This window comes from Scyliorhinus canicula, chromosome 6 (genome assembly GCF_902713615.1).
Source record: "Scyliorhinus canicula chromosome 6, sScyCan1.1, whole genome shotgun sequence".
Lineage (NCBI taxonomy): Eukaryota > Metazoa > Chordata > Chondrichthyes > Carcharhiniformes > Scyliorhinidae > Scyliorhinus > Scyliorhinus canicula.
Genome location: NC_052151.1, coordinates 32,821,314 through 32,836,461, shown reverse-complemented (window position 1 = coordinate 32,836,461; position 15,148 = coordinate 32,821,314). Strand labels below are relative to the sequence as shown.

At 44.4% G+C, this 15,148-nt stretch overlaps 1 protein-coding gene across 1 annotated transcript in view; it reads left to right on the top strand.

The window, feature by feature from the left end:
* The window catches only part of mrps5 (mitochondrial ribosomal protein S5), a 212,973-nt gene that overhangs the window by 37,222 nt on the left and 160,603 nt on the right, over positions 1–15,148 (top strand). Inside the window, exon 2 of the mRNA XM_038799132.1 lies at positions 6,312–6,455. Coding sequence (XP_038655060.1) covers positions 6,312–6,455 — 144 coding nt within the window. The remainder of the gene's footprint in view (positions 1–6,311; positions 6,456–15,148) is intronic.

Sequence of the window (15,148 nt, the reverse complement as noted above, 5' to 3'; positions counted from 1 at the left end):
AAAGCTCATTTAGGCCCTATTACGATCAGCAGCACTCTTCCTCCTTGGATGGAAGCTGTAGCATAGAAAAGCTGCAAAGTGTGGATTTGGCTTATCTCTCACCTCGCATACCACTTCTGCCATTGTTGTTGGTGAACAAAAACTGGAAGCATCCTTCAGTGTGAATTCACGGTGAAGCCTTTATCCCACTGGGTACACCAGGAGCTTCGAATTGCTCAAAAGATTTTTAAAAAGTCGAAGTAGGCCTTAAAAAACAAAGTCTTAATTTCAGAGAATACTATTGATTTGGATTGATTGCGTTCCTTTTCAAAACAAATCTTGCTGGGACAATATAAAATATCTAATTTTCCGTAAATTAATAAACACCCTGTGGCTGATGTCACATAGCTATTCTTTTAATGGGCATTGTGGCCTGGGCTAAATCTCTTTTCAGTGTGAAGATTTATTCTGTTTAGGGATGTCTCCCACAAAGATGGCCAACTGATTTTCAAATGACAGCTCTATTTTTGCTATGGTGCCAATATTTGTTTTGTGAACTTCCATTCAGTGATGTTTGCGGCGACACTTGACGATGCATAAAACCGAGGCCAGGTGAACACATTGCAAGGAGCTTTCACAGCGTCAAAACAACATACTTTCTTTGCAAGTATGCCACCTCTATTCTGCCCCCTGTATTATGTCAAAAATACGGACTCGCACCATCCTTTTTAGTGAATAGAAACCAAGGGCAGAAAGAGAAAAGCTCTCTGTACATCTGTTGCATTTATCACACATGGTGTATACTTTATATTCTTCTAGAAGATTGGCATTGAAATAAAGAACATCAATTATTTTTCAGGCATGCCGATGCCATAAGGGATAGAATGGCCTTCGGAATAGTAGATCCTGCATCCTGTTGAGGTAGAGTTGCCCATGTTTGCAGATAAGCCTCATTGCCTGTCTATAGTCATGGAAAAAATAAACCTGTCCTCTTTTGGCATCATCACAGTGACCTATATTTTCTGAATAATAAATATACATGACTATAAAAGGATGTGGAATAATACAATGGTTCGCAGTGTAGGCACTTTAATTGATCCGTGGTTAAAATAACATTCTGGCCCTCCAGCTTCAAGACTGTCCCTGCTCCCCACATTGAGTGGATGGGAACCAATGTAGCCCGTAATGTATTAAATGAGATTTTGTTTATTTTTCTTCTGTTTGGCCCGAATTTGTCATTATCTGTACTGATTTCTGTTTAAAGGTCGTTGCCTCAATACAACATCCATCACATTTAAGGCAGCTGCATAAAAATGGTTTTAAGGTTTTGGTATCTTTTAAATAGCCTGTTTGCCTAGTTGGTAGCAGAGCACATATCTACTAACCGCGGTAAATCCTAATAAACAATACTATGTTTAAAATGGACATTGCTTTCTGTTCATGTTAGGAGGATACTGAAGAAGAGTCTTAAGGACTCGACACATGAAACTCTGTTTCTCTCTCCACAGACGCTGTCAAGCCTGCTGAGTTTTTCCAGAACTTTGTTTTTATATCAGATTTCCGAAATCCGCGATATTTTGCTGTTATTCCATATATTATTAGCGGTTCTGATTAAATAAAACGTGTGGTATTCAAGCAATTTATAATTGTCCATTTCATAAGATTCCAATTTCAAACGATCTTAATTTTCATAACATTGAACATAATCTTTAACAGGTGGTTTTTGTTTGCCCTTTGGCCTGTTTGAATGTTGAGTGTGCTGCCGATGCTAACACTTGGTGTCATTGTGCTCTGTGGTTGATTAATGATCTTTCCAAAGGAGCCACTATGACATTATTGAGAGATAATTAGTTGATTGTTGAGACATGCAATGGACAATTTTGTCCTGGTATGATCTTGATGTCAGCGGTTCCTTGCACAAATGTGGATTAACGAAAGCCAGCATGGATTTGTTACGGGCAAATTGTGCTTAATTGATTTGATCGAGGTTTGGCAATGAACTAACAGAGGGTTGATGAAGGTAGGGTGTGGTGCACGTGGACCTTCAGCCTGTTTTTCTCCAGACATCACCCAAATCCCTTTGGAAAGCCATAACTCAATTTGCCTCCATCACCCTCCCTAACAATGGGGAGTGGGGCCAGCCAAGTTACTCTTGCGAGAGCTGGCATCGGCACCAATGGCTGAACAGCCTCCTTCGAAACCATTCTATGATTCCAAGGATTCAAAAAGGCATTTTGCAAAGTGCCACATAACAGACTTGTCAGAAAAATTAGAGCCCACAGAATAAAATGTCCATTGACAGCATGGGTGTTAACAAAAGCAACATACTGCAGATACTAGAAATCTGAAATAAAATCAGAAAATGCTGGAAATGTTCAGCAGGTCTGGCAGCATCTGTGGAGAGCAAAAAACAGAGTTATTGTATCGAGTCCAAAGATGTGTGGGTTAGGTGGATTGGCCATGCTAAATTGCCCTTAGTGTCCAAAAAATGTTAAGTGGGGTTGCTGGGTTACGGGGATGGGGTAGATACGTGGGCTTCAGTAGGGTGCTCTTTGTAAGGACGGGTGCAGACTCTGGCTGAATGGCCTCCTTCTGTACTGTAAATTCTATGGTTCTATATAAAGAAGAGTCATACTGGCCCGAAACATTAACTCTGTTATTTTCTCTCTCCACATGCACTGCCAGACCTGCTGATTTTTCTAGCATTTTATTATAACGTAGATATGAAGTTAGCAGAGTGTACCTTTTGAACAGTTGTTTCTTTTTTTTGGACTAGAGAAAGATTTATAGTGGGGTACTCCAGGTATTGGTATTAGGACCACTGATTTTATTGATTTATATTAATGATCTCTATTAATGTGGGGCAGCTCGGTAGCACAAGTGGATAGCACTGTGGCTTCACAGCGCCAGGATTCCAGGTTCGATTCCCCGCTGGGTCGCTGTCTGTTCGGAGTCTGCACATTCTCCCCGTGTCTGCGTGGGTTTCCTCCGGGTGCTCCGGTTTCCTCCCGCAGTCCAAAGATGTGCAGGTTAGGTGGATTGGCCATGATAAATTGCCCTTAGTGTCCAAAAAGATTAGGAGGGGTTATTGGGTTACGGGGCGAGGGTGGAAGTGAGGGCTTAAGTGGGTTGGTGCAGACTCGATGGGCCGAATGGCCTCCTTCTGCACTGTATGTTCTATGTCTCAATTTTGGGTGTTTTGGAATTTTTAGATGATACGAAACTTAGCAGTATTGTGAACTGTGAGGATGATAGACTTAAAGGGGCAGGATGTGGCACAGTGGTTAGCACTGTTGCCTCACATCGCCAGGGACCCAAGTTCAATTCCGGCCTTGGGTGACTGTTTGATGTGCGCATCTTCTCTCGGTGTCTGCGTGGGTTTCCTCCGGGTGCTCCAGTTTCGTCCCACAGTCCAAAGATGTGCAGGTTAGGTGGACTGGCCATGCTAAATTGCCCTTAGTGTCCCATAGGTTAAATGGGGTTATTGCGTTACTGGATAGGGTGGGGTATGGGTGCTCTTTCCAGGGGTCAGTGCGGTAACGCAATCCAGTAACGCAAAAACCCCACAGTTATTATCCTCACAGTTCACAATGCTGTTAAGTTTTGTATCATCTAGGCGCTGTAGGGATTCTATGATTCTAAATACATAGACAGGCTAGTGGAATGGGAGACGTATGGCAGATGAAATGTAATGCAGGGAAGTGGGAACTTAATACATTTTGGTAGGAAAAATTAGGAAAGACAGGAAAGACAATGTAAAATAAAAGGTTTGATTAAAAGAGTTGTAGGAGCAGAGGGACTTTGGGGGGGGGGGGGTCTTTGTGCACACATGGCAGGTCCTGTTGAGAAAGTGGCTAATATGTTTGACCGGATTATCGTAATGTTCCAATAACTATGGCTTGCTGCTGTGAGATTTGATCAAGTGTATTCAAAATCATGAGGGATCTGGACCGAATAGAGTGGAGGGGGGAAACTATCTACACTGGTGGAATGGGCAAGAATGAGGGGGTGCAGATTTAGAGTAATTGCTAAAGAAGCCCAAGTGATATGAGGGAAAATGTTTTCACACAGAAAATGGTGGGGTCTGGAATGACCTTCCTGAAATTGTGCTGCAGGCAGATTCAATCAAAGAAAGGGAATTTTTTTAATACCTTGAAAAGGAAGGGTGTGCAGGAATACAGCACTAGGTGAGCACCTCATTCGGAGAGCCAGAGCAGACATGATGGGTCGTATGGCCTCCTTCCGCACTGTAATAATTCTGTGATTCTGTAAAAGTAAAGTATCCAACTAAGTACTTTTGCAAGTAAATCTTCGAATCGCTCATTGCCAATTTCTTGCTTATTGTGAAATAAAAAAAATTTTTTAGTCTCCTGGGCCCCTTTTATTCTGAACTGGATCTAATCAGTGGTATAGAATAGCATTGTGGTGTTTTTCGGCTTTTTTGATACACTTCTTGCTGAAACTGTTGCAGTTAGTGCTAAATTCCTATAAATTTGGGAAGCTGCGCAATATATATAACTCCATGTTCAACATTGGTTAATTTCTTCATCATGATATTCAATTTATTGCACTCTGGAGTACATTTGAGATTATTATAGAAACATAGAAAATAGCAGCAGGAGTAGGCCATTCGGACCTTCGAGCATTATGATCATGGCTGATAAGTTGGATCTGCTGCTCATTTTTCTTCCCAACCAAACTCTTTTCTGCCTTTAACATAAGAAAATTGCGGATGAACTGTTGGTGTTTGTGTTGGACCTGCTGGAGAGCATGGGGAGAATTATGGACATACTGGAGAGATTTGGAGCCTTCTCGGGATATAAGTTAAAGGTTGGGAAGAGTGACATGTTTCCGGTGAATGCGGTGGATTGGGAAGCCAACCTGGGGGTGTTGCCATTTAGGGTAGCCAGGGACAGGTTTTAACTATTTGGGGGCCAGGTGACTGGGGAGTGGGTGGTGATGCACAAGTGGAATCTGACCACGTTGATGGAGGAGGTTAGGGGGGGATTTTAGGAGGTGGGAAACACTGCACCTGACATTAGCGAAGAGGGCCTAGGTGGTTAAGATGAATGTGCTGACGACTTCCTGTTTATATTCCAGACCCTCCCGATCCTTATCCGGAAATTGATGGCAGTGATCTCGGAGGTTGCATGGGGTGTGGGGAAGTTATCATGGCTAAAGAGGGCCTTGTTGCAGATGTAGAACGGGGGGCTGGCATTCCCAAACCTGCTGCATTACTCTTGCGGGGGTGGGGTGTCTGAGTGGGTTCAGATGGAGGAGCCCTGTAGGGGGTCCAGCTTGAGGGCCATGGTGACGGTGTACGTCTGCTCGCTCCGGGGCGGTACACAGGCAGCCCAGTGGTACAGTCTACAATCAGGGTCTGAAACAAGCTGAGGAGACACTTTGGGTTGGAGGGGATGTCGGTGCTGACATCGCTGTGCGGAGATCACCGGTTTAAGCTGGGGGAGATGGATGGTATGTATGGGAAGTGCCGGGAGGTGGGGCTGGTGAGGGTGAGGGATTTGTCCCTGGTAGCGAAGTTTGCAGATCTGGAAGAGCAGTGGGAGAGGGTCGAGCTGCCAAAGGGATGTCAATTCTGGTATATGCAAGTGAGGGATTTTGTGCGGAAGGAATGGAGACTGTTTTCCAAGCTGTCGGAGTATATCCTATAGCAGCGATTGTTGCTCCCTGAGGGGGAGGGCAGGGTTGGTGATACATATATGGTTGGCTGGGGGAGCGCAGGTGGTGAAGATCAAGAATAAATGGGAGGAGGAGTTGTGGGGGCGGGGCGGAGATGCGGAGGGTAAATTCAAGTTTTATTCGATTCAAGGTGGTCCACAGGGTGCATATGACCTGGGCGAGGATGAGTGGGTTCTTCCAGAGGGTGACGGATGAGTGTGAGCGAGGGCCAGCAGACCATGTGAACATGTTCTGGGGCTGAGAAGTTTGAGAGACATTGGGAAGCAGAGTTCGGGACGCTATCGAAGAATGTGGGGATAGAGATCAGGCTGAACCCAGTGGTGGCGATCTTCGGGGTGTCGGAAGTGCCGGAGCTGGTGGACGGGAAGAGGGCTGATGTGTCATATTGCTGGATTGGCAGTCGGCAACGCCGCTGGGGGTGGCAGCTTGGTTGGGGGATCTGTATGACAGCTTTTGGCTGGAAAAGCTCAAATTGGAGTTGAGGGGATCAGCAGAGGGCTTTGATACACGGTGGGGACTGTTCATGACCATGTTTGAGGAATTGTTTGTCGGTGGGGGGGGGGGGACGTGGAAAATTGCTCTCGCATTTTCGTCTTTCTAAAACTTGTTTATTTTCTTCCCCTCTTTTTTAGGTAGTTTGTGTCTGAGCACTGCTGGGAAGTGGACTGCTTGCCCTTTTTTTCACTGCACCTCAGTCACACAGACTGGACTATCCACATCAACGCCGCTCCCTTTTGTATTCCATCAGTATAGATACAGCAGCTTCTTCAATAAATGTAAGTTTGTTTCTTGTTGCTGTAAGTGGCCCAAAGCACTTTAATATCTCTGGCATTCAACATTTCCATTATCTTAGAATATTTAGTGTTTGAAAGCTGTAGTGTGCGTGTGTGATTAACTATGCATTCTGGTGAAGCTGCAAGGCAGGTGCTGTGCACGCAAAAGTTAAAAACGTTACAGCCGCCCTTCATTCTGGCCAGCATGACCTGGCCAGATTTCTACCGTGCTGCCACTCAGCATGAAGAATCATTTGATTATCTTGTTGAATCAGAAATTGTTAATACTGGAGGCGTTTCAATCTGATTATACCATCTGTGCTGCCACCAGCAGAAGAGGTCTGCATTCCGTGTCTTGGAGGACACAAAATCCAGCATATCCACAGCAAACAAGATTATTTTTCTCTTTAACCGTTTAGGGAGCATTTTATTATGTCCAGGAATAATTTGTAAGTTTGCAGTTTTGGATTTGTTCCAAGTATGGAATGGGGATCTGTTAGGTTTTCAAAGAAGGCCATAGAATCATATTTTAAGTTGCCCACACCGTTTTTCAGTGAGTGCTCAGGAAGAAATGATTGATGGCTGGAACGGGAGGGGTTGTCTTATGAGGATAGGTTGGGTTTGATTCCACTGGAGTTTAGAAGAGGTGAGAGGTGACTCGCATTCACCTTGATTAAAGTATATGAGATCTTGAATGGTCTTGCTAAAGTTGATGTGGAGTGGGTGTTTCTTCTTGTGAATGAGTCCAGATCAGGGGGCACAAAATTAGGTAGGAGTTGCCCCAAGGAGCGGAGGAGAATTATTTTTCTTTGTGGGTTGCAAGCAAGGTAATTGAATGTTTTTGAGGTGGGTAGATTGATGCTTCTTAGGCAAGTGAATCTAAGCTCATCGGGGGTAGTTAGGAATGTGGAACTTGGAAGCAAAAACCGATGAACCATGGTCTTGTTGAATGTGGGAAGCAGGCATGAGCGGCTGATTAGCCTACTTTCTCTTCCTGTTATGGATGTTCGGATGTTTTCCATTGATATTGTTTGAAGTGGCCTTATCTGCTGCCTCGAGATCTTGGCAACCCGTTTGGATTAAGGTTACCGTGCACTGCTCCGTGTCAACAAAACCCCACGACATGATAATTGGCTTTTACATGTGAAGAAGATCAGATATTTGCAACAACCAACTTATGTATTCCCTTAATATTGCGACTGGTTTAACTAGGTGGGGCAAAGCTTTGTTTGAAACATTAATCTGTTTCATTTCACAAAGTGAGATATTCAATACAACCTGCTTGATCCAAGTCACTTAGTTTGATCAGTAGAACCTGTCTTCAAGTAATAAAAGAAAAAGCACACACTGCTTTCCCACATTGCTAGGTAATCCTGCATAGCCTAAACCAAATGACGATCATTAAGCATTTCTCACTATTTTGTTTCAGCAAACATCCTCACAGCTTTTGTAGCCTTGCAAATTCAAAGGTTCCCAGGAGAGGCCATTTCAAGTACTTGGCCTTGACTGGCTGTTTTGCTCAGCAATTCTATCAGGGTCTCTTCCCACCCCTTGAAAAAAGGAATAGACATTTAAATCCCTATGGTAGGAATGTTTGCTGGAAAGTTCAATGAGGAGTGCAGGAGGACATGCCAGGAGCAACACAAAGCATACCTAAAAATGAGGTGCCAACCTGGTGAAGTTACAACACAGGACTACCTGCAGGCCAAGCAACGTAAGCAACAAGTAATTGACAGAACTAAGCAATTCCACAACCACTGAAATCCAATCTAAGCTCTGCAGTCCTGCCGCATCCAGCTGTGAATGGTGGTGGACAATTAACTCTCAGGAGGAAGAGGCTCCACAAATATTCCCATCCTCTGTGATGGAGGAGCCCAGCACATCATCTTCAGCCAGAAGTGCAGAGTGATGACCCATCCCTTCTCTGAAGAACCCCAGCATCACAGATGCCAGTCTTCAACCAACTTCATTCACTCCTCATGATATCAAGAAATAGCTGAAGGTACTGGATACTGAAAAGGCTATGGAGGCCGACAATATCCTGCAATTGTACTCAAGACTTCTGCTCCAAAACTTGCAGCGCCTCTAGCCAATCTGTTCCAATACAGCTATAACACTGGAATCTACTTGGGAATGTGGAAAATTGTCCAGGTATGTCCTGTACACGAGAAATAGGACAAATCCAATTACTGCCTCATTGGTCTATTCTCGATCATTGGTATGATGATTGAAGGGGTCATCAACTGTGCCAACAAGTGACACTTACTCAGCAACAACCTGCTCACTGACGCTCAGTTTGGGTCCCGCCAGGGTCACTCAGCTCCTGACCTCATTTTACAGCCTTGCCTCAAAACATGGAGGTGAGGTGAGAGTGATTGCCCTTGACATCCAAGATAGCATTTGACTGTGTATGGCATTTAGGAACCCTAGTAAAACTGGAGTCAAGAATCGGGGGGGAGGCCTCTCCTGGTTGGAGCCATACATAGCACAAAGGTTGTTGCAGTTGCAGGTCCATCATCTCCATTCCAGTGTTCCTCGGGGCCAACCATTCTTCAGCTGCTTCATCAATGATTTTCTTTCCATCATTAGGTTAGATGTGGGTATTTTCACTGATGACTGATGTTCAATACCAGTCGCTACTCCTCAGATACTGAAGCAGTCCATTGTAGAGCAAGACCTGGACAATAACTAGGCTTGGGCTGACAAGTGAAAAGGCAATGACCATCTCTAACAAGAGGAGATCTGACGATCGCTCCTTGACATTCAAGGGCATTACCACTGCTGAATCCCCTAAAATCAACATTCCGGGAGTTACCATTGGCCAGAAACTGGATTGCACTAGCTATATAAATAGAGTGGTTCAAGGCTAGGAATCCTGCAGCAAGTAACTCATCTCCAGAATACTGTTCATTTGCCTGGATGAGTGCAGCTCCAACAACACTCGAGAAACTCAACACAATCAAGGAAGAAGCAGCCCGCTTGATTGCTTCCCCTTCCACAAACATTCAATCTGTCCAGCACTTAAGAACAGTGCCAGCCATGTGTACCATCTACAAGATGCACAGCAGAAACTTACTAAGATTCCTTCGACAGCACCTTCCAAAACCACGACCAATACCATCTAGAAGGAAAAGGGTAGCAGATACCTGGCAACCCCACCATCTGAAAGTTCTCCTCCAAGTCATCCACCATCCTGACTTGTAAATATATCGCCGTTCCTTCACTGTTGCTGGGGCAAAATCCTAGAGTTCCTTCCCTAACAGCAGAGTAGGTGAACCTACACCTCCAGGACTGCAGCGGTTCAAGAAGGCAGCTCATATCCACCTTCTCATTGGCAACTAGGGATAGGAAAAGAAAGCTGGCCTAGCCAGCAATGCCCAAACCTTGTAAATTAATTATTTTTAAAGTAATTTGAAGAACTATCATTGAGGCCATCCAACTAGATGCTTGTCGGGCTTCTGAGAAACCTAGCCAGTAACTATAATTTTGCACATTTCTAATAATAGCTCCTCCAATCTCGATCCTTTCCGTTGAACAGTTTCCACAATTATGCTTTGATAATTTGAGTTGCTCAGCATTGTGGTTGTGAGCAACATGTGACAGAAAAATATATTGTTCGGTTAGCCAATATCTCCAGGGCTTCAAAATAACCACAATCTCTAAGTCGCTGATATACCAATTGGAGCAATGAGGGGATATTCACTTTGAAATTTTAAAGAATCCCTAATATTATTTGGAATTTGTTTTGGTGTATGTATATTTAAAGTGCTTAACTTTGTTGTCAGTCAAAATGTGCAGCTTGAATTTGTACCCCTCCACATTTCCTTACGAGTGCTTACTTTCGACTATTTGGGGATGTGAAAAGCAGGTACCACCATTTTCAGGCTACAACGAATATTTTTCTCTTGCCTAGCAATGAGAAACTACTGCCATAAATGAGTTCAACACCCAGTGAACCAAAGTGTGAATTTAAGTGCACCCCCAGTTTGTTCATGTTCCAAAGAAATGCTTTTGAATGTTTTACAAGCCACCATCTAAATGCAAGTTGTAAATGAAACCAAAATATCCTTATTGCAATGAGTACGTTGGAAATGACACCCACTCCTATCCTTCCAGATCATGGATAACAAAAATATAATCACTCCAGACTATAAGACTGAGGCTATATATAATCTATGGGCCAGATTTGTTAAAAGTTATAATTAAATGGTAAAAGATCAGCACTGAAAATTAAACTAGATTAAAACATATAACTTGCAACCCCGCAATCTATAAAATGTTGAGGCAGATGCTGTGATAACTCTTCTAACAATACTGAACCTGGAACAGTGTCCGCATCACAAGAATTGGGGAAAAGTGAGGTTGAGTCCATGCCCTGGAGCCTCCAGATGCTCAGCGCATAATGGACTGAAATATACTAGAACAGGAAAAAGTTGGCTAAAAGCTTTCAAATACCTGTCTATTTGAATCAATAGCGCATTAAAATGCCAATCACAGCCAGGCTGCTTTAACCCCCCCCCCCAATATCCTTTGGGTGGGTTGGTAGGGCGCACTACAATGCCAATCACAACCAGGCTGCTTTAACCCCACCCCTCTCCTCCACCCCCTCCTCTTTCCTTTGGGTGGGTTGGTAGTTAACGTTGACAACTTACTGGCCTGACCAAACATGAAAAACTCTGATATCACTGGGTGATATTTGAGTGTTTTAATATGTAACTTCTTTGAACAGCTCAGCCCAGCCAAGAGTGGTGATTTTTTTCAGATAAAGTCAAGTTGCTAATTCATCACCCCACAAAGTTTTGAGTAATGAGGTGCATAAACGATTCTGTTGAGCGGGAAAAATGCACTATTTTACTCAACCCATCCAAAGAACCTTGTGTTTGGAAAGATATGGGGAATGTATGAAGGTACAAGGTCAGAAACGTCAGCCAACCTGGCCATTCTCAAAAACCAGTAACTTTTTGACTTCTACATCCCTCCACCTCTTTTTTGTTTTCTCCACCCCTTCCCGAAATTCATTCGGACATGGGATGTGGGTGCCACTGGCTGACCAGCATTTATTGCCCATCCTAGAGTTCAATGATCAACCAAGTAAGGGCGACAGATTTCCTTAAAGGACACTGACACGACTGTGGTGGATCTTATCTCAAACAACGAAGAATCAGACCACTGAAGGGAGATAAATCACGTGGTTGCATTGTGTACCGAAAATGACCTTTCTAAATGTCGGAAAGACAAAGGAACTGATCATCGACTTCAGGAAGGATAGCACAATAAACGCCCCCGTCTGCATCAATGGCCCCGAAGTGGAGATGGCCGATAGCTTTAAGATCCTGGGGGATCACCATCACCAACAGTCTGCCTGGTCCACTCCTGTTGATGCAACAGTCAAGAAAACTCAACAACGTCTCTACTTCCTGCGGAAGCTAAAGAAATTCGGCATGTCTGCATCGACTCTCACAAATGTCTACAGATGTGCCATAGGGAGCATCCTATTCGGCTGCATCACAGCTTGGTATGGCAACTGCTCGGCCCAAGATAGCAAGAAACTGCTGAGTGTGGTGAACTTGGCCCAACGCATTACACAAGCTTGCCACCCCACATTGTATCTGTATACTCCTCCCGCTGCCTCCCAGGCTTTGCCTTCTTCACGACCCTTCCATCAGGCAGAAGATACAGAAGTCTGGAGACCCGCACATCCAAACATAGGAACAGCTTCTTCCCCACAGTTACTAAACTCAACGATTCTCCCTCGGACAGATCTATTTCCAGTAAGAGCATTAATCACGATGCCCTATGCTGCTCTTGCTCATGTATTTGCTTTGTTTGGCCCCTTGTTCAGCACTATAACCAATCGCTGTTTATCAATGTATCATTTGTCAATGTTCTCTGTCGATTAGGGCCTCACGGTAGCATGGTGGTTAGCATCAATGCTTCACAGCTCCAGGGTCCCAGGTTCGATTCCCGGCTGGGTCACTGTCTGTGTGGAGTCTGCACGTCCTCCCTGTGACTGCGTGGGTTTCCTCCGGGTGCTCCGGTTTCCTCCCACAGTCCAAAGATGTGCGGGTTAGGTGGATTGGCCATGCTAAATTGCCCATAGTGTAAGGTTAATGGGGGGATTGTTGGGTTACGGGTATACGGGTTACGTGGGTTTAAGTAGGGTGATCATTGCTCGGCACAACATCGAGGGCCGAAGGGCCTGTTCTGTGCTGTACTGTTCTGTGATTATTCTTTTTTTTTTGTCCACTGTGCGTACTTGAGTACCCTTGGCTGCAGAAAAATACTTTTCACTGTTCTTCGGTACACGTGACAATAAATTAAGTCAAATCATGAACCAGGTGGGTTTTTACAACAATGGTTTTATGCTCATCATTGGACTTCTAATTCCAAACTTTCCATGGTGAGGTTTGAACCTGGGTCCCCAGAGCATTACTCTGGATTACTAGTCCCATTGACAATACCACTATGCCAGTGCTTCCCCTCAAATTTCTTTTAAATGTTTCCACACTGTCTGTCTCCCCAGGAGCTCTATTCCACACCTTCCCCACCCTCTGAGAAAAGTATTTAATGTCAATTTTTCCTTAGTGGGAGCATTCTCAGCTCTTGCCAGAGGTTGTGAGTTCAAACAACACTTCAGAAAATTGAGCACATATGATCCTACTGTGCATTATTGAGGGAATTATGCACTGCTGGAAGCATAGCATCTTTTGGGTGAGATGTTAAGCTTAACTCCTATCTGGCCATGCGTGTAAAAGATTGCATAGACGTTGAAAGAAAATCCTCTGGCACTATTCAAAGCAAAACAGGAAAGCCCTCCCGGTAATATATAGCCCTTGACCATTACCATTAAGCCAGATTTTATCTGGTAATTTTAATGCTATTAGTGGGCCCTGCTGTGAATGCATTTTTCTATATTACAGCAGTGATGACCATCCAAAAGTGCTTCTGTTATGTATTCGGGTAACACTTTGCTGGTGAGCTGTCACATGCTATGCAGTGAAATCAGCAGAGCCTTGTACAGGTTTTTGGGGGAGTTAACCATCTTACCCTGTGGCAGTAATATCTCTTAATAAACCCTGCACTATGTTTTATGAACTTAAAGAGTGGCACTTCTGTTTCTTTTTCTCTTTGCGGCAAGAACAAAAATATAACAAATTCAACAGCCCATGAAGCGCTCTGGAACACCCTGATGATATGAAAAGAGCGATGTAAATTCCAGTCTATTCTTTCCCTTCCTGTTTCAATTGTCTTCTTATGAATTTAATAATCTTTATTATTGTCACAAGTAAGCTTACATTAACACTGCCATGAAGTTACTGTAAAAATTTCCAAGTCGCCACATTCCAGCGCCTGTTCTGGTACACCGAGGGAGAATTCAGAATGTCCAGATTACCCAGCAGCACATCTTTCGTAGACTTGTGGGAGGAAACCGGAGCACCCGGAGGAAACCACGCAGACACGGGGAGAACGTGCAGGCTCCGCACAGACAGTGACCCACCTGGGAATCGAACCTGGGACCCTGGAGCTGTGAGGCAACTGTGCTGACCACTATGTTACCATGCCGCCCTACTGCTTTTCACCTCTTTTGCTGCAATCTTCAACACATTGGGTGGGATTTTCCACCCCCACCCGCCACCTGGATCACCCAATCCTGCCAAAAGTCAGTGGACTTTTGGCTGGGCTGCCAAATCTCCCGCAGTGAGTGGGGCTGGGAACTCTCAACCAATTATCACAGTTTAATGCTTCTATTAATGTTGAATATTCAAGCTCGGGCTTTTTCCAACTTTTTTCATAACTCCAATGCCGTAGCTCCATATCTGGCTTCTAAAACACCCCCCCACCTCCCCCCTTCCCAATGGATTCTCACACACTCCGACCTTTCTATGATTTTATGCTGGGACGGGCGAGGCCTAGGCCAGCTCACCCTTGTCCCAATTGAGCCTAAAGTGGCCAATTATTGACCACATTGCTGTCCATTGCAGCTTCTGGTGCTGCAAACCACTGAGGCAGGACGGGCCTGGCGTCCCGCCTCCAGCCAGTTGATGCTTGTCGAAGCAGGAACGTCTCCATTGAAGTGTTAAATGGCTGTGGGCCAGGCAGTGCCAGTGGGATGTGTTACCCGCCAACTACTTGGATGATGAAAAGGCAAACCTCACCATCCTAAAAGTCCTGACCTCTGTTGTTGTTGGACCTTTATTCCCGAGGCCTAAATCAATAATCTAGTGAATTAGAGTTCAAAAATAGTTAAAACCTGAGTTCAGGTTTTTTAATTGAAAAGTAAAAGTGACCTGAAGCTGCCAGATTGCCATTAAAAAAAGAGTAACTGGTTTAGTATTGTCCTTTTGGGGAAGAAAGTCCCTATCCTTTCCTAATCTAGCCTTATGTGATTCCAATCCCTAGCAAGCTACTTGGTAAATAGATAGATAAATAAATAACCTGCTATTGTCACAAGTAGGCTTACATGCTTACATTAACATTGCAATGAAGTTACTGTGAAAAGCCCCTAGTCACCACATTCCGGCGCCTGTTCGGGTACACAGAGTGAAAATTCAGAATGTTCAATTCACCTAACAGCACGTCTTTCAGGACTTGTGGGAGGAAACCGGAGCACCCGGAGGTAACCCATGCAGATACTGGGAGAAGGTGCAGACTCCGCACAGACAGTTACCCAAGCCGGGAATTGAACGATGGACCTG